The sequence below is a fragment of the Fragaria vesca genome, linkage group LG7 (assembly GCF_000184155.1).
Source record: "Fragaria vesca subsp. vesca linkage group LG7, FraVesHawaii_1.0, whole genome shotgun sequence".
NCBI classification, from domain to species: Eukaryota; Viridiplantae; Streptophyta; class Magnoliopsida; order Rosales; family Rosaceae; genus Fragaria; species Fragaria vesca.
In genome coordinates this window covers 2,920,841-2,939,698 of record NC_020497.1, presented here as the reverse complement: position 1 = coordinate 2,939,698, position 18,858 = coordinate 2,920,841, and the positions used below count along the sequence as shown (strand labels likewise).

At 38.4% G+C, this 18,858-nt stretch overlaps 2 protein-coding genes and 1 pseudogene across 2 annotated transcripts; all 3 read left to right on the top strand.

Annotated features, from left to right (window-relative positions):
* The first annotated feature begins 3,181 nt into the window (after positions 1-3,181).
* Positions 3,182-7,351, top strand: LOC101298539 (CBL-interacting serine/threonine-protein kinase 9-like). Its single transcript, XM_004306575.1, has 15 exons — positions 3,182-3,603; positions 4,057-4,119; positions 4,203-4,274; positions 4,399-4,506; positions 4,622-4,702; positions 4,957-5,010; positions 5,096-5,221; positions 5,307-5,396; positions 5,615-5,737; positions 5,889-5,996; positions 6,095-6,211; positions 6,315-6,371; positions 6,541-6,615; positions 6,834-6,907; positions 7,003-7,351. The coding sequence occupies exons 1-15, from the start codon at positions 3,424-3,426 to the stop codon at positions 7,007-7,009; spliced, it is 1,335 nt and encodes a 444-aa protein (XP_004306623.1). The 5' UTR covers positions 3,182-3,423; the 3' UTR covers positions 7,010-7,351.
* A 4,362-nt stretch (positions 7,352-11,713) lies between these two features.
* Positions 11,714-13,652, top strand: LOC101298249 (3-ketoacyl-CoA synthase 1-like). The gene has a single exon (XM_004306574.1). The coding sequence runs from the start codon at positions 11,744-11,746 to the stop codon at positions 13,352-13,354; it is 1,611 nt and encodes a 536-aa protein (XP_004306622.1). The 5' UTR covers positions 11,714-11,743; the 3' UTR covers positions 13,355-13,652.
* A 1,334-nt stretch (positions 13,653-14,986) lies between these two features.
* Positions 14,987-16,430, top strand: LOC101309977 (annotated as a pseudogene).
* Positions 16,431-18,858: the final 2,428 nt, after the last annotated feature.

Here is an 18,858-nt window from a genome sequence, read left to right as displayed (position 1 = left end):
GAGAGAGAGAGAGTGTGTGTGTGTAGGGTGTAGCTAGCTAGGGAGCTAAGAGATTAGCAAGAGTCCCATGACATTGGCGCTCTGGTTTTGCTAGATCATACTGTTATAGCCACAGCCTACAAGTTGAGTCTGATTGAGCTACACATCAGACGTGCCTTTCTATCAAAGTTGCTATTTGTTAATTGTTAATGAGAGAATAAATATGAAACAGGTAATTCGATTACGTATCAGGCTAGGACTACACAACTCATTGTGAAGCTATCTGGGGTAGATTTGATGTGTTTTCGTATATTATATAGTTCTGGCTTGTTTGACAAGTGACTTGTTTGTTTGGATTATAAACTACTGGTGAGGATTTTGGCCGTGCTTAATTAGCATAGAAACCCAACTTCATTAGAGGTCGTACTTAGAGGCCTCATCCACAGTTTTTCTTTGGAGAGTTGTTTAATTTCAATGTCCACGAAAGTTGAAGTAGGGCGCAATGAGTCAATGTCCTGAGCAGGAGCAGCCCTCAAGTTAAAATGAAAGCGATCCCTCTCATATAAAGCTAAAAATATAGGATCTACCCCCAAACCCTGTCTTGCTACTTGACCTAGCAGAACAATTGTAGAAATTCTGATCTCCTTTTTCTTCTTAAAAAGTAAGATCATCTCGTGATTAATATGGCATCCAATGCTTCGTATAATTATCTTTCTGAAATGAAGTATAATCATATGTTCACTTTCTAATTGGGTTCTAGAGCTACCCTATCGGGGTTTTGGTTGTTCACCCCTCAATGTTCCTATTTACGGTGTTGATAGTCTGATACCTAAATTTGAACAGTTGATGTAATGAATTCAACTTTACCTCCAAAAATCATATAGAATGTACCCTAGTAAGTTTTCATCGAAACATAAACAATACCTACTAGTTGAAGCGAAAATATAATTTACTTGGCAAGAAGTTGCTGGGAATTTTAAGAAGGTCAACGTGATATGCATACAATGTGAAGGCTTTCACTAGCTTTTGTGTAGAGGGTTTAACTTGGGTAGTAGTTACTAGCCGAACCTAGCTAATTGCCGTCCCGCCAAGATCTTCTATCACTCCGGCCATCACCAATATATAACTAGGGTTGGTCCATTCTTCACTCTAGCTAGCTTCATACGCTAGTCAACTATCATATATAGGATATGTGCTTGGTATATAAAACTAGTTTGGGAAGAATGTGATTTATTCCCCAAGTTTATCTAGCTAGGGTGGATGGCAAAAGGATTCAAAGAAGGTAGCACTGATTCATTCTTGAGAGTTAACAAAGTCTGTAATGACTAATGGCCAACATAGCAAGTAAGGACTTTTTGCTCGAGTTTCATTGGATCAAGAAAATATTAAGCGTATATTAAGCATCATTTTTTATGTGTTATTGTCAAAAGAACAAAGAACATGTTGATTCTTTGGAACGATCATTAGGATATTGTTTATTGTCGACTCGACCGGTTCAATGTCTTGGGCATTCAATTATAGATCTAGGCACGGACCAGACCCAAGAGGTTTTGCATAACTCCTGAACAAAATTTGAAGTTAGGCCCAATTTAAGAGTTTGTAGCACTATCATTCATGACAAAAGTTTTGTTAGGAATGAATTTTTACGGTTACTATAAACTTTGAATGTTCATGATTATTGTTGTTCTATATTTATTGAATCAAATCAGAAAATGAATAAAAAAAATGACAGAGGTAGAAAAGACATATGCTAACAATGCATTTCAATGGTATGACAACATCATTTGGGTCGAACCGAATGACACTACAATTTTTCCATTATTAAAACCTAAATCGACATAGATCATGTACCAGTTGTATAGATCCCCCTCTTAACCTAAATCGACATAACGTTTAATCGGTGCTTAAAAATCCCCCTCTTAACCTATATATGGTAATTGAATCGGCATGGACTGCATTATTTGCAAAACTAATTTTTCATATTCAATTGCAAACTAGTTTAGAGCCAAACCTGCAAACTTCATTCCATGTAAACCACTCAAATGGTCTGTGGGCACAATTTTATCAAGAATTCACGTCTTTTGAAAGATACATATATGATCTATTCATGTGGAGCTAACACACTGAGTTCATACATTCGAAGTTTCCCAGATGCATCCCCCTAATGACCCAAGTCAACTAGAATATCCAAATATCCCGTATTTATAATTGCACCCTTTTTTCTGGTAGTGAGATGACTGAGATCGATACCATACATCATGATGTTTTGTCTTTCCTCCATAACTAACATTATTACATTATTATCCACGTCTGTTAGGTTCGATATTAAAAATATACAGATCAGTAACTTTGGGCAAGATACCAATTACCAAATGCTATATGTGAAAAGTGACTGTCCATTACAATTTTTAGCCATCTTGCTTTTAAATATACTAATATAGAAAGCGTGATAAGACTTTTTGTAAATTATGGTAATGTAAAATATATATATATATATTATGTAATTTATATATTTGTAAATTACGGCTCTTTTGTGATATATTATGTGATTTTTTTTTAACAAATATATTATGTGATTGAGTAAATATACATTTAAGCTCCAAACCCTTTTAAAAAGAAAAAAATAAATACATTTAAGCTAATTCATCTGCATTTAAATGATTGAGTAAATTAGCTAAAGTAGAAAGAACTGTAATTTTTTGTAGAAATTTAAGCTATTTTAGCTAAAAGCTTAATTGACATTTTGCTATATTTGCGACCATAAATTTCAAGTAAGGCAAAAATAGAAGAAGAAAAAACAGCACAGTGTGGTAGAATCATCAATATACACACTCGCAGATCGACAAGATATCAAACTCATATCTCCTCTCACAAAGATTTTTGGTCATAGTCCTCATCCTTTATATATAGCTATAAATAGAATTACTCGCGCTCCGTTAAGTTATTTGTGTTAATCTGGTATCGTGCTGAGCGCGAATAGCTGTAAAGATCGGAAAATTAGTGAAAACAGAGTCACCACCACCCTGTTTCGCCCTAGTTTTTTCACCAGGGGTGGGTATTTTGGGAAAACAAGCAATGCAATGATTGATGAAACAACGACAAAATAGCCAGGATACGCAGGCAGCCATGGAAACTTGAACTTCTGCATTGCATGTGGATGATTGGCTTCCGGTTAAGGCAGTACAAAAAATCATATGGTAAGCCACCACTCCATCCTTCCTTCTTTGGGCCCCACACGTTCCCAACACGATAATCATAATCTTCTTCTATATTCTCCTCCTTCTTCTTCTTCTTTCATATCCTGCCACTCTGTTCTCTCTGCCACCCAAAATTTGCCCGAACGTTAAAGAAACACAGACCCAGTAGAACAAAGATCGAAGCTTGAGCCGCCGGAGGTCGGACGCAGTTGGGAAACTTGAGCCGTGTGATCTTGATCATAGGAGGATGAGTGCTCCCAAGTCGCCGAGGATGAGGACCCGGGTCGGCAAGTACGAGCTGGGTAAGACTCTCGGGGAGGGTACCTTTGCCAAGGTCAAGTTCGCCAAGAACACCGAAACAGGGCAGTGCGTGGCCATCAAAATCCTTGATCGTGAGCAAGTCCTCAAGCACAAGATGGTTGAGCATGTATGTAACTATCTTTATTATTAGCTTTATACATCATGTTCATTATGAAATGTTGGATTATTGATTGATATATATGGTGATCATCAGTAATCATGTTAGTTCTTCGGCAGTGTATGAACCCACCACCTATTAGATGATCATAGTCCTTTGTATTTGTTGTTAACTTTTATTTTTTATAACAAAAAATGCTCTTGACCTTAATTTCTCTGCGTTTGATATTGTTTAAAGTTTATACTATAGAGATTGGAGGGCAGATGGATTGAGTTGGTGGGTCAGGGAATGTTTGTTTTATATCAATAATTGGTGTTTGATATACTACAGGTGGGCCAGTATATGTGTTGATGTTGATTTTTTGTTGTTGTTGCGAATATATGAGTTGGTTGTAGATTTGTAATGTGAGGCCAGAATGTAGATATTGATGTCTGATTTCTGTTTTGGTGCTTGAATTGGTAGATAAAAAGAGAGATATCGACGATGAAGCTGATCAAACACCCGAATGTGACGCAAATGTTTGAGGTACCATATGAAAATGATATGCAGTCGATTGCAGGAAAGGATTTCTGGGAATTCTGAGTGATGTTTTTTGTGTTTGTGCATAGGTTATGGCAAGCAAAACTAAGATCTACATTGTTCTCGAGTTTGTTGATGGGGGTGAGCTCTTCGACGAAATAGTAAGCAATTTCTGTTTGACCCTACATGATTGGGTTGCACAAAACTGTTTCTTTGATTTTTTAGGACACAAGTCTTATGTTTGATCCAGAAAGCATTCTCCTTATTGCATTTCTGTTTGCATAGGCCAAAAATGGGAGACTGAAAGAGGACAATGCCAGGAGATACTTCCAGCAGCTCATTAATGCCGTGGATTACTGTCATAGTAGAGGCGTGTACCATAGGGATTTAAAGGTTTGCAGACTCTGCAACTTTATTCCTGAATTTATTGGTTACTTGGTGTGTTCAGGGTTGAAATTTTAGTTTCTAGAGTAATAATTTGATTAACTTTAGACTACATCTTTTGCAGCCAGAGAATCTTCTCTTAGATTCATTCGGTGTCCTTAAAATTTCAGATTTTGGATTGAGTACATTTGAACAACAAGTGCGGGTGAGTAATTTCTTGTGTTGGTTCTATATTTTAGTCATATCCAATTGTGAGATGTAGGTTACTCAAATTAGAAAACAAGAACTTCCCCTTCCTTTGAGGAGTATCTGTGATGTTGTTGTTGATTGGAAGTTTTAATTAAGTCATGTTCCATTGACCATGTATCTTCTCCTTTACTTGCCTTTGATTTTGCCCAATTACAAGACCATGGATATTATGAAATGCTCAAGAACACGCTATATATTTTTTCATTGCAGGAAGATGGGCTGCTTCATACTGCCTGTGGGACTCCAAATTATGTTGCTCCTGAGGTATATGTTTCTGACTTCATTAAACTAGTTAATTGCTTTTTAGGTTTTATCTAACTGTTTCACAAATTTGGTATGTGTGTATCAGGTTCTCAATAATAAAGGATACGAGGGTAAATCATCTGATGTTTGGTCTTGCGGGGTGATCCTTTTTGTACTTATGGCTGGTTACCTGCCTTTTGATGAACCAAATCTAATAGCTTTGTACCGAAAAGTATGTATAACCAAGCTTTAGCTTCTGCTGTTTGAAAGAAAGGAATCTCATATAACATAACAGTGCATGCTACTGTGAATTTCAGATATGCAAAGCTGAATTTTCATGTCCAGCATGGTTCTCATCTGGTGCAAAGAAACTGATACACCGTATACTTGATCCAAACCCTGCTACAGTGAGTTTCAAAACTCAGTTTCTGTGCCAATATTATTTATCGAATCCATGTGATCTTCACATATGTTCTGAAAAAAGAAAAAAAGAAAAAAAATTATATCATTGTTAATAAGCTGTGGGCATAGAAACTCTGTAATTTGGTGCATATATCTCATGCCAGGTTTGATCCTGTATTATAGAAGAATAGCTTGATAGGTGCTCTTTTTTCATTTTATGCAGAGGATGACAATTCCTGAGATATTAGAAAATGATTGGTTTAAGAAAGATTACAAGCCAGCACAATTTAAAGAAGAAGATAACATAAATCTTGATGATGTGGATGCTGTTTTCAACAATTCGAAGGTAAGACTTTTAGTCAGATCTCTTTATTTATTTCTCTCTAACATGAAGTCTGTGCTTCTCTTTATTCAGAAGATCGTTTTAGAAAAATTTGATTGTCTTTTGAGATTTCTCATTGCTGAATCAGTTTTTCTCTTTTTTTGTTTGGTTGTAGGAAAATTTTGTAACAGAAAGGAGAGAAAAACCTACATCAATGAATGCTTTTGAGCTTATTTCTCGGTCACAGAGTTTCAATTTAGAAAATTTATTTGAGAAGCAGATGGTAAGTGCCAAGTAGCATACAATGTTCCTAATTTCTTTGTAGCGCCCAAAATTATTCTGATAACAATTGCTGCTTTCTGGTAATTTGGAATTCTTTAGGGTCTTGTGAAACGAGAAACCCGTTTTACTTCTCAACGCCCTGCAAATGAAATCATGAGTAAGATTGAGGAAACTGCAAAGCCTTTGGGCTTTAATATTCGCAAGAAAGACTACAAGGTAATGAGTTTTACTCTCTCTGATGTTACACTGCATATGACTTAATGCAAGTAACTTCTGAAAAAAAATGCTGCATATCTTTTCTAATCATAAGCTTTTTCAGATGAAGTTGCAAGGTGATAAGCATGGAAGGAAGGGTCACCTGTCTGTAGCCACTGAGGTACAGACTTGTTAGATAACGTGTATACTTGTACTTGTATATTCTGGAAAAGAAGTTCACAATCAAATTTAGGAAGAAGTGAACATTTAGATAAAATGATGTTTACTTGTGTAAGTGTAAAATTTGGTTATAAACTTATAATCTGTCGAATTTTATCTTGTTACATAAGGTGTTCGAGGTGGCTCCCTCCGTGCACATGGTAGAACTCAGGAAAACTGGCGGTGACACACTAGAGTTTCACAAGGCAAGTCATCACTGAATTTCACCTTCAAGTTTTTTTAAGCTTCTATTGTAGGAAAAGGAAAGGATTGATTAATCATGATCGACTGACGAATCATGAAATGCAATAACTTTTAAGCTTCATTTTTCCTCCTCTTTATCACAAATTAAACAAGAAGTTGTTATTGCTGATTTTTTGCTCTTATTCTTTGTAATCTCAGTTCTATAACTTTGTAATCTCAGTTCTATAAAAATTTCTCATCCGGGTTGAAGGATATAGTGTGGAAAAATGAAGAAACTAACACTGAAGGATCAAGGTGATAATCCTCTCTATCTCTCTCTCTCTCCCTCTGTCTGAGAGTTCATGTGGAATGCAGGCAAGACTGACTCTTTGATTTACTTGTCTGTGCAGGTCATAACAAAGTCTTTCTTTTCCAGCTCCGATTGATTCTTCTGACCAATTTTGGCCTATTATGCGTATAATGCTGAGCCATATATTAAATGCATAGTGGTACATGAAGGCATGTGAAACTGGGAGCATGTGGTGATTAGTGTAGAGTCTGCACTAACCAGAATACCAGATATGGATCCTCAAAAATGAGGTCGGGTGCTTAACTAGTTATATGAACCGAACCAATCATTTCTTTTGAGAAAATGATTGCAGTTCATTATAGTGAAGTCGGGAATTCTTCATATGCTATTCTGTAATAAAGGAACGAACATTCTATATCTATCTTCTGCAATTTTAAGACAATCTTGCGATATTTGGTTCCATATAACTCATTATATGTTTCTACAAGCAGGAACCTGAAAGTTAAGTTCTCTTTTTCATCATATGTCATACCAAAGTTATTTCAATACAAACGGGTCAAATTTCAAGTCATTTAAATTCTCGTCGGTAATGGAAAGTTCTTGTATACACGACAGTGTGCAAGTACAAAATTTAACCATCTATATACATACATGCATATGTATTTATGCCTAGTTAATCTTAGACCTCGTTTGGTTCGTGGAAAAAGAAAGTGGTTCCTTCCTCTTTCCCATGGGAAGGAAAGGAGAACGGAAATAAAATTTCATTAGAACTTTCTATTTCGATGTTTGGTAACAAATATATTAAAATATTGTGTTGTGAGTAATTAATGCAGGGAAAGTGGTTCTTTTGGATTTTGGAAGCAACCACTTTCTTCCACATTTTCTCTTTCATCAAGAAAGTGTTTCATTTCCTTTCGCTTCCCCAAATGCGGAAAATGAACAACTTTCTTTTCCTAGTGCTTACTTTTCACGAAACAAACGAGGCTTTAGTTTTCCACATGATATGTGAAATACATTAATACACGACGGTGTACTGAAGACTTTCCGCATTTGTGTCGTCAAAAATAATCATTCGATTTAATGTCGTAGGGTTTCCATTAACACCCAACTACCCAAGCACAAAATCTCAACATCAAAAATCAAAACTTTTGTGAAAACTATGCACTATAGAATCATTTACAATTATAAATTAGGCCCTCCTACTTGACTACCAAGAATCTAAAAAGAAGAGGAAAACAAACCTCAAGGTTAAAGATCCTTAATAGCCATGACTGCACCCAATCACCCAAAACCCCACTCTATTTTTTGCTTGGTGGGCAGAAACCCCAAACCCAGCTTCCTTTATTTATTAGATTGCTGTTACAATTAATTTCTATATGCCCTATTGTTAGGTGACAGTTAACAACAGGTATAACACAGATATATTGGACCCTATGTATGGTGCCACTTGATATCATTTATTGAATTGGTTTCTAGTTATAAGTTACACTAGCTATTGTTCATGTGTCACTCTTGCTTGGTTAAACATTAATTCTCTGATTAATTTTACCAGTACTTTACACCAGTGATGTGATAGTTCATGTGTCACTCTTGCTTGGCTAAACATTAATTCTCTGATTAATTTTACCAGTACTTTACACCAGTGATGTGATGGGGGATTGTAGAAGATGATAGCTTGCTAGGACCAAAACAGAAACCAAACCCAGATTTTGTGTCTCACGTACAATTCATGTAGCTAGAACTTGGCATATTAGAGCGGACACACGTCTTTCTTGTGAAACAAGGTTCGATATAAACGGTTTTATCAAACAATCTTGATCGGAAAATGAGAGATTAGTTTGCCAATAATTGTTGTTGTGAAGAACAAGGGTTATTCATTTCCGAAGAAAATGGACCTGCTACCCTTTTTTTTAGTAAGAGGTGTACTTTCACTTCTTCTCTCTTTGTCTGTTTGCTATAAAAGAAGACTTGTAGTTGGGAACTTGGGATTCATTGGGATTATAGTGCCTTTGGTGATTCAGATTTTGGATTTTGGAAATGGTTATTAAGGTGGGAAAGTCAAGCTTTTTAAAAGCTTCAAGCTTATTCATAAATTTTATTAACTATATTAGGTAAATAGCCTGAGAAAATCGACAGAAACAGTGAAGAGTAGCTTTCCTCTTCCCAACTATTGCCTAATTATTAAAGAAGACAACAAGATGAAGACAGTCATTTCTAGACCAGTTCTTTATCCCACATTTTTATTGTTTCAAAGTAACAGAGTCTCTAAAAATATTTAAATTATGATAAACAGGGGCGGAGCCAGAAATCATATATGAGAGCGGCCAATATAAGAAGGTTAAAAAATATAAGGTAAACTTGATAGCTGAAAACTTACTATAATATAATAAAGTCGTAAACTAAATTATACATAAACTAACTCATCGCTTTTGCGTATTGCGAAAATCATTGTATTAGAGTTAATTTTTGTTGATATGGGAGGATTTCGAGAACTCTTGCTTTAGTATTAGAGTTCCTCAATAATAATAAATGTGTACTAATATACAAGCTTTAGATATATTTAACATTTTTCCTCTTGAAGAGTCCAAGAATTGTCGATCATTTACTCATATTGACGGATGTAAGAACAAAAATGAAAAGACCCAATTAAGCATCATTTTTTATATGAATATGCTGCCATTATTTATGGAGTACAGTATATACAAACTTTAGGTTTCAGTGATCTAATTAAATTAATTTGTGAGAAATTTTAAATACACACCCCTAATATCTTAATACACCACCTATCAAGTTTTTCATTTCAGTATTATACTTAATACACATCTCAAACTGCCTAAAATGCCCTGAATTTATGAAATATTCCGTTATTTAATATAATTAATATATATTTACTATTTGGTACCTCTTTTTATATATTATTTCGTCTAATTTTTGCTAGAAATTTGTGGTTATCATTATTCAATTTATAATCAAATGATTATTATTATATCCCAACTCTAAATCACCAATACAAGTTTTCAAAATTCACAAGCTAGTACAAGTGTAGAAGTACAGTAGCTATTAAACATAAATAGCTAGTTATTCGATAAAACATGTCATGATAAAGATGCAGTACTTGACAATATGATCTGCAAGATCAAACTAAAGCTGATAAAGATGTAGTACTTGACAATATGATCTGTAAGATCAAACTAAAGCTGATACGGATAAAAAAAAACCCAAATGAATTGTGGAGAAGAATTGGGGTTAGGGGAGAAGACATGCTTTCGACTATTTTAGGGTAGAAGACGTTGAAAAGAATACTTCTAGCGTGATTTTTTTTTTTTTAATAACAGATGTATGTTTTAGTCATTTAGCTTACCTATAAAATCTCAATAGAAACATAAAACAATAAGAGTGTGTATTAAGAGATTAAAGGTGTGTATTTAAAATTTCTCTTAATTTGTAAGGTAAAAACATAATTGTACTAAGAATAGGACTAAATTAACTATTTTCTTTAAGAAATGCTTTCTAAAAGAAGTAATTAGCATAACTAAACAACAAGAGCTGCTAAAATATGAGGGAGTGAGCCAGCGAGGGGTGCCAATGTTATGGTTTAAGTTAGGTTTGGTTTAATTCGGCCAAGTTTTTGTAGTAAAATACATTGAGATAAAAGTTGGAGGGCACCCCTTGGTCCTTGAATACATCCGCCTATGATGATAGATGCGATTCGTTTGTTGTTCCGTACATTGTCACAAAACTAAACTCTTCGAACGTAATAAAAACAGTCGTGTAATTAAATCGATTGAACATAGTAAGAACACTCAAGTATCCCTATCGATTAACTTCATCTTAAAATCTGAAATCTCGAGTTTCCTTTAGAAAAACTATCGAACAAAAGCTTAATGGATAAAAATGGTAATGTGTTGGTCTAGTTTGGTGGGGAAGTAATGTTAAAAAGAACTTGACTTGGAACACGTTAGTCCAATTTATTGTTCCTTGATGGCTAGTCACAGTAGTCAGCCCACACACACCCACCCAAAAACTCACCACCAAAGTAGCACGACTTCCCCAAACCGCCCTCTGCTTCCTTCTTCTTCCACATTGCCAAGATAGGTTATCCTCCAAATATTCTTCAACAATCCTCGCCAAAAAAAAAAAAAGTATTCCTCAACAATAACCAGCAGAGTGGACCCTTTCTCCTCACACCCCTTTCACCTCTGCACATAATGGAAATGTCAAGAATGTGCAAACTCTCATAAAACCCCAAAAGGAAGAAGACCCCAGATTTGAGCTTACTTGAAAGAAAGCAACCCCCTCTTGTGGGAGGGGCTCCCTGGTCAAATCACTCCACTTCCCCCCTCTTGCTCCCATCCCACCACCACCACCACAGCCCAAAAAAAATAAAAAAATGAAACATTTCCAAAACCAGAAGCTTTGGAAAATTTTGTACCCAAAATCCCTAAAGCATTAATTTAGTCTTGTACTAAAATCTTTTGGTGGTTGAGCTATCTTCCTATCCATCATCAGCCTCCCCCTTGTTAGGGAAACTACTCCTCCTCCATTAATTCAACACCATCATTCCAGCTTTCTTGCAGTAACTTGCTGACTATTATATCCCATATCCCATCTCCATGTGGGTACTATAGCCTTCCATCTCTTTCTCTCTATATAGCTTCCCCTATTCTTCAGGTTCACATCTCACTCTGGCTTTGGCTAGCCGTGTTGGGCTTCTCCTGCTCAATCACATATATAGCTTCTAGCTCTCTCATGTTTTTACGGTCATAGCTTGAAGACAACTAGTTCTAGTTTGCTTGCATTTTCGCAGACACACGAGTAGATAGAGTTCGAAATCAAAGTAAATGGAGGGTAACGCTAACAGCATAGAGATGGATAAGGAGAGACTTACAGCGGAGATGGACTTCAACAAGGACTCCTCCTCCGCCGTCATCAGGATCAAACAGCGCTTGCCGGACTTTCTACAGTCCGTTAAGCTCAAGTACGTCAAGCTTGGGTATGGCTACTCATGCAACCCAGCTACCATTCTCTTGTTTCTCCTCATCGCGCCCTTGTTCGCGTCTGTTTTGGTACAGCTAACTGGTGTAGACATAACCCGGTTCGTTACCGAGGTATGGTCCAACCAAGCCGTCCGGCTCGAAAGCATGGACGCCGCCACAAGGCTCGCCGGTTCAGGACTGGTCCTCTTCTTCCTAGCCCTCTACTGGTCCAAACGGTCCAGACCGGTTTACCTGGTCAACTTTTCATGCTACAAACCTGACGAGGAAAGAAAAATGTCGATGGAGGCGTTTCTGAAAATGACGGAGGAAACCGGCGCGTTCAGCCCTGAATCAGTTGAGTTCCAGCGGCGGATATCGAACCGGTCCGGTTTAGGAGATGAAACATACTTAGCTCCTGGAATCACATCAAAACCTCCCAAACTCTCCATAGACGAGGCCCGGTCCGAGGCCGAGTCCGCCATGTTCGGCGCGCTCGACTCCTTATTCAAAAAAACCGGAGTCAAGCCCAAAGACATTGACATCCTCATCGTCAACTGCAGCCTTTTCAACCCAACGCCGTCACTCTCCGCCATGATCGTTAACCACTACAAACTCAAAACCGACATCAAGAGCTTCAACCTCGGCGGAATGGGCTGCAGCGCCGGCCTAATCTCCATCGACCTCGCCAAGGACTTGTTAAAAGCCCTCCCCAACTCCTACGCCGTAGTAGTCAGCACCGAAAGCATAACTCTAAACTGGTACTTCGGCAACGAAAAGTCCATGCTCCTCCCCAACTGCATCTTCCGTTCCGGCGGCGCCGCCGTGCTCCTCTCCAACAAGAGCAAAGACCGCAACCGGTCCAAGTACGAGCTCGTCCACACAGTCCGGACCCACAAAGGCTCCGACGAGCGGTCCTACCACTGCGTCTACCAGCGCGAAGACGACAAGGGGAAAGTCGGCGTCTCCCTCGCGCGTGAGCTAATGGCGGTCGCCGGCGACGCGCTGAAGACTAATATAACAACGTTGGGCCCTCTAGTGCTCCCGTTCTCCGAGCAATTCTTCTTCTTCGTGACCCTTCTGAGAAAGAAAATATCGAATGCGAAAGTGAAGCCTTATATCCCGGACTTCAAGCTGGCCTTCGAGCATTTCTGCATCCACGCCGGCGGCCGGGCGGTGCTGGACGAGATTCAGAAGAATCTGAACCTGACGGAGCGGCACATGGAGGCGTCGAGGATGACGTTGCACCGGTTCGGGAACACGTCGAGTAGCTCGCTGTGGTATGAGCTGGCGTACGCGGAGGCAAAAGGGCGGGTCGGGCGTGGGGATCGGATCTGGCAGATTGCGTTCGGGTCGGGTTTCAAGTGTAACAGCGCGGTTTGGCGGGCGATCAGGCCAGTCGTGGAAGGGGACCAGCTAGGCAACCCGTGGATGGACTGCATAGATAGGTACCCGGTCAAGGTGCCAGTCGCGCTGTAGTAGGGTCTCCACGTGGCGTTGTGTGGTTCGAGGGTAATTTGGGTCTCTTACTCCCTGATGGCCGTGTGGAATTATTTGTGGCTGGGGATTTATTGTGCATTTTTTCTATTTCTTAGGTGACTTTTTTTTTGTTTTCCTTGTAATTTTAGTAAATGTCTGTGAAGGGGGACACATTGACATTATACTGGACTTTTCTATTAAATAAATTGTTTAAAGAGAAAAACAAAAGGTGAAATTAAAAGAACTTGGAGTACTTGTTTAAAGGCATAGTCTCTTGTTTGTTAGTGGGAGATTGTGTGTTCGACTCACGATATGTTCGTTGTAACATTTGTTTATCTGATAAAAAAACAATATTTGAAAAATACTCTTTTAAAAAAAATAGTTTGATAAGGATCAAGCGATATTAGGTCATCTGTAGCAGTTTGATAGGTGACAGAGCACCCATTCAGCTTTCGAAGAGGACCGTTACAACCGGGAACCCACCACCCGTCTTTTATCAGGTCTTTTATTAATGAAAGAAGAGAAATACATAAAGAATGGGGGACTAAGCCAAAACCATTCCAAAACATAAAGAAAATGCAAATATAAATACCAAACATAAACAAACACATGTACTGTGAAAGAACATGAAAATAAAACATACTCATTATGCAAACTAGCGAAATCGATAATCAATCTAGGCTGATAGATCTTTGAAAAGACAATTCTTGAAGGATTTCATCCTTCTCATTTAGCAAATGTTCATGATCACAACCCATAACATCATGAATAAACATACCACATGCCTTACAACAAACTTTAAATTTTTCAAAAATTAGATCAAGTTCCGGATTCACACATGGAGAAGCCTCACACAACATCCAATTCTGAACCCGATTTCGGACGTCGAATCAGATTTTGACCCTCTGTTCCTCCTCTCTGTGATACAATGTTGGGTACTCATAATGCACAACTGACCCAACGACTCGCTAATGCTTGTCATAATAGCCTTGATCCTTAACCCGGCCTCTGTTTCTCCTTCAATATATTCAGTTACGATCCCATTTGTTATCAAATTGAAACAAGAATCGATCCCCTACATCATGAACAGAATACCCATATTTTATTCTCCAAATTTTGGAGATCATACCTTTTGAAGCCTAGTGCGGAAGAACCCGTCCATGGCAAAGAAGATCGTACCTGGTGAGGAAATCCTTACGCTTCTGTACTCTAGGAAGTCTCCAAGCCCTAGCGTGAAGGGCAAGGAGAAGGATGTCATGTTCATAGATATAGACTCGTTTTAAATTTTGTCAAAAAAAAGAGAAAAAAAAGGTTCGTTTTAAATAAGTGAGTTTAAGTTATAGTGGTATGGTTATTTAGCCATAAAGTCTTGATCTATCCTTGATTTCTTGTTCTTGATTGCTAGTCAGTAGCCCACAATTTCCCTATACCGCCGTTTGCTTCCTTCCCCTTCCACATTGCCATTCTTTACGGCCACACCCCACTCTAGTTGGCCAGGCGCATGAGCCCTATCATGCTCAACAACTTCCCTGCACCATATATATGTTCTAAATTATGGGTCTTCATGGATTATTGGCATAAACAACCATATCTTGAAAAAAAGTACGTTGTACGTGGTGGGAAAAATTCTGAATGGATTTCCTGTCTGTGAAGCTTAGGCATCTCACGTATCTTCTGATTGCACCTCTTTTGTGGTCGGTTCTGGTTCCACTCATCCGTCTAGATATAGCAAGGTTAATTTCTGACGTCTGGACCAACCATGAAGCTCAGCTCCAGAGCATCGACACCGCCACTAAACTTGCCATTTCTGGTGTCGTTCTCCTCTTCATAGCCCTTTACTGGTCCAAGCGGTCCAGAAGGGTTTACCTGGTGAATTTCTCCTGCTACAAGCCGGACGAGGAACAAAAAGTGACCGTGGAAAGGCTGTTGCAAATCAAAGAAGCCACCGGCTGGTTTGAGCCAGACGCACTTGAGTTCCAGAGGAAGATAATATCCCGGTCTAAGCAATGAGACGTACATACCGCGCGGGTTTTTGTTAAGTCCGCCCCGCCTTACCATTGAAGACTCTCGGTTTGTCGGCCATGTTTGGTTCACTCGACTCACTGTTCGAGAAAACCAATGTCAAGCCGAACGACATTGACATCCTGATTGTGAACAGCGGCATGTTCTGTACAAGCCCTTCCCTCTCCTCTATGATCGTCAACCATTACAAGCTCAAAAATGGCATCAAGAGCTTTAACATAAGCTGAATGGGTTGCAGCGCCGGCGTAATGTCTCTTGACCTTGCCAAATGCATACTCAGAAACACCTCCGACTCATTTGCCGTTGTAGTCAGCACTGAGATCATCACAGCCAACTCGAACTTCGGAAATGACAAGTCCATGATGCTTCCCAACTGTATTTTTCGGTGTGGTGGGGCTGCGGTTCTCTTGTCGAACAAGAGCAAGGACCGGTCACGGTCCAAATATGAGCTGGTGCACACAGTCAGGACCCATAAGGCTACTGATCAGCAAGCTTACCAATGTGCTATACAGAAGGAGGATGGCAATGGAAAGCTTTCCCTGTCAAAAGAGCTAACAACAGTTGCTGGCGACGCGCTGAAGACGAATATCGTAGCCCTAGCGCCATTGGTGCTTCCATTGTCAGAGAAGTTCTTCTACTATGTGAATTTTATAAGGAAAAAGATCTCAAAGACGAAATTGAAGCGGTACAATCCAGACTTCAAGCTCGCATTCGAGCATTTTTGTATTCATTCCGGCGGGAGGGCGGTGCTGGATGCAGTGGAGAAGAACCTGCAGCTGACGGGGTGGCATTTAGAGCCATCGAGGATGTCATTGTACCGTTTTGGGAACACGTCGAGTAGTTCGCTATGGTACGAGCTAGCCTACTTGGAGGCCAAGGGTCGGATCAGACGAGGGGATCGAGTTTGGCAAATTGCATTCGGATCAGGTTTCAAGTGCAACAGTACGGTTTGGCGGGCACTTAGGCCGGTAAGAGAGGGTGACGCACTTGGAAACCCTTGGACAGACTCCATAATAGGTACCCCGTCAAGGTTCAAATTGGCTCCACTCCATAATAGACACATGGAATTACAAAGACTTGGGTTGTTTATCTAAAAGTTCATGAAGGGAATTGACATTAGACTAAACTTTTTTTATATAAGATAAACTTATTTATAGGAAGAGAAAATGACATTAGCTTCAAACATTAAAGGTCTTTGAAATACTCGACCATTGTCTTACCTTTGGTTTTTGTTAATTAGCTTCTATATAGGTGGATCATAGTACGTAGTGTTCTATGGTGCAAAGACAAATTGTTTGTGTGGTACACGTACCTTGTTTGTTCTACTTCAGCTCTAGGATCAAGCCGATCTTGCCCTTTGTATGCTCCCATTAATAATCCGGGATGAGTGATTTATATTGCTAATATTTCGATGAATTATTTCTTTCTGATAAAGAAATTTGAACCATCATTGTTTACACAGAAGCTCGTAAAGAACCTCAAGCAAAGAAAATAAACTATATACCTAACTCGGATAGCAAAACACTAGTTGTGTCACACCTCAATTGGTGTACAATTAGTAAACTAATTTAGAACGAAGCACAAGAGCTCACTCCACGAACAGCTGCCAAAACCAACATTGTTGTCGTCTCCAATCGGGATCATTTTATCTCCCTCCACGAAGACAAGCCCAACGAGCTCACAAGTCGCAGCTCGAGGCTGAAAAACTTGGGCTCGCCCTGTTATACATGCCTTTTGATCTACTCAGTGTCATCTTGCAACCCTGAGGCTTACGAAGGGAGAGGCTAGCCCTAAGCTAAGAATAACCGCAAGGAGGTAATTTAATTCCTTGTTTTCTAACCAAGGCATCTAATGAAAGATTATCTCAATCATGTTTCCTAGTTATATGTAGTTGTACACCAAATGAGGTCTAGGCGACTAGTATATTTTTCATAAAAAAATTAGATTGTGGTAGTTGGAAATCATTTGTAATAGGTTCGATTTATAAGGTTTGTTGAAACAAACAACAACTCATATATGAGCATTCTGATCGAAGATGATAAATGAAGGGTGCGGCTATTGTCACCCCACCAAATACTTTGTTCACCCCATACTTTAATTTTAAACTAAATATTCTAATACTGACCCCATAATCAAGAATTTTTGTGAAAATATAATATTAAACTAAAATCTATAAAATCCAAACAACAACAATTCTCTACATCTTTACGTCGGAAAAAAAAACAATTCTCTACATCTTTCAAATCATATTTGAGAATCACTTCAATCTTCAACATGGTGGTTATACAATGTGGTGTGATTGTTCGTTCTTATTTTTATTTTATTTATGGCTTCAAAATATATATGTATATTCATAATCGTAAAGATAGAAATCAAGAAAGAGATCGAGGAGAACATATATAGGATGTGGTTTGAGAAGAATGGAGGTTTGCGTCAAATATATTGATGAGATGTTTGTATATATTTTTAGATTTTATCAAATTGAGGAAAATAAAAGAAAAAAAATAAAAACCAGATTTTTTCTAAAATTTTAAGGATATAATTGGAACATTAAAGGTAAAAAATAAGACGTGGGGTAAACTAAGCATTTAGTGGGATGAAAATAGCCGCACCCTAAATGAAACTATATATATTTAACTAAAAATTAAAAAATAAGCCACATGGCAAAGCCCCGGTGGCTGGGAGTTGCGACGAATGCAGCGGGTAGAGGGCTTGTTTTCAGGTGTTTTTTCCTTTCCCTATTACCTCATATATAGTCATACCATATGATGCATTATTGGATTTGATTGAGAATTTTTCTTGTTTGTTGATGAGCAATATGATTGGGACATATAACAAGCTAAGGTTGGTAGTTGGTAGCAAATGAGTGAGCCAAAATTCTGGAATTGCTCTTGGTTTTGGTTTGCCCCATAATTTAATATGTAGGCTTCAACATGGTGAGACCACAAACATGACCATATTTTGATGAATCAATTTCCATTTTATATTTGAAGAATGGAAGCTTGGGGAAAAGGAGTTGCAACGCTTTCCCTAACATCTACTCGACACCGACTTCTCCAAGAATTGGGACTGCCGGTCAAAATTGATTCATATTCAATACTTTGTGTCGATTTTGGAACAGAATTTATTGGGTAGGGACGTAGGGTTTGGTTTAATTGTTGTGAAAATTTGGCTTAGGACTAACTGACGAGAGCTGCCTCATTTTCTAACAGAGTCGGTGTTGAGACTGTTGACTGCAGATAAATATGGGGAAGGAGCAGAGAACTAGAACTTTGACGTACTGCAGATAAATAACTTTGATGTTATCAATTGTTTCTACCGTTTTCCTGGATGCAAATTTGCTCTCCACCCAAATTTACCCACTCCACCCATGTAGTTGAATCTCACGTGTCTTATCATTTAATCACTTTAACCATGATTAACTACATAAATTTATATTAATAAATTATATTATCTTCTAACTCTAATTCTTTTCTTTTTCT

Coding starts and splice junctions, on each gene's coding strand:
- LOC101298539 (XM_004306575.1), top strand. CDS start 3,424: ATGAGTGCTCCCAAGTCGCCGAGGATGAGGACCCGGGTCGGCAAGTAC. Junction 4,703..4,956: donor CATTTGAACAACAAGTGCGG/GTGAGTAATTTC, acceptor TTTTCATTGCAG/GAAGATGGGCTGCTTCATAC. Junction 5,011..5,095: donor CAAATTATGTTGCTCCTGAG/GTATATGTTTCT, acceptor TGTGTGTATCAG/GTTCTCAATAATAAAGGATA.
- LOC101298249 (XM_004306574.1), top strand. CDS start 11,744: ATGGAGGGTAACGCTAACAGCATAGAGATGGATAAGGAGAGACTTACA.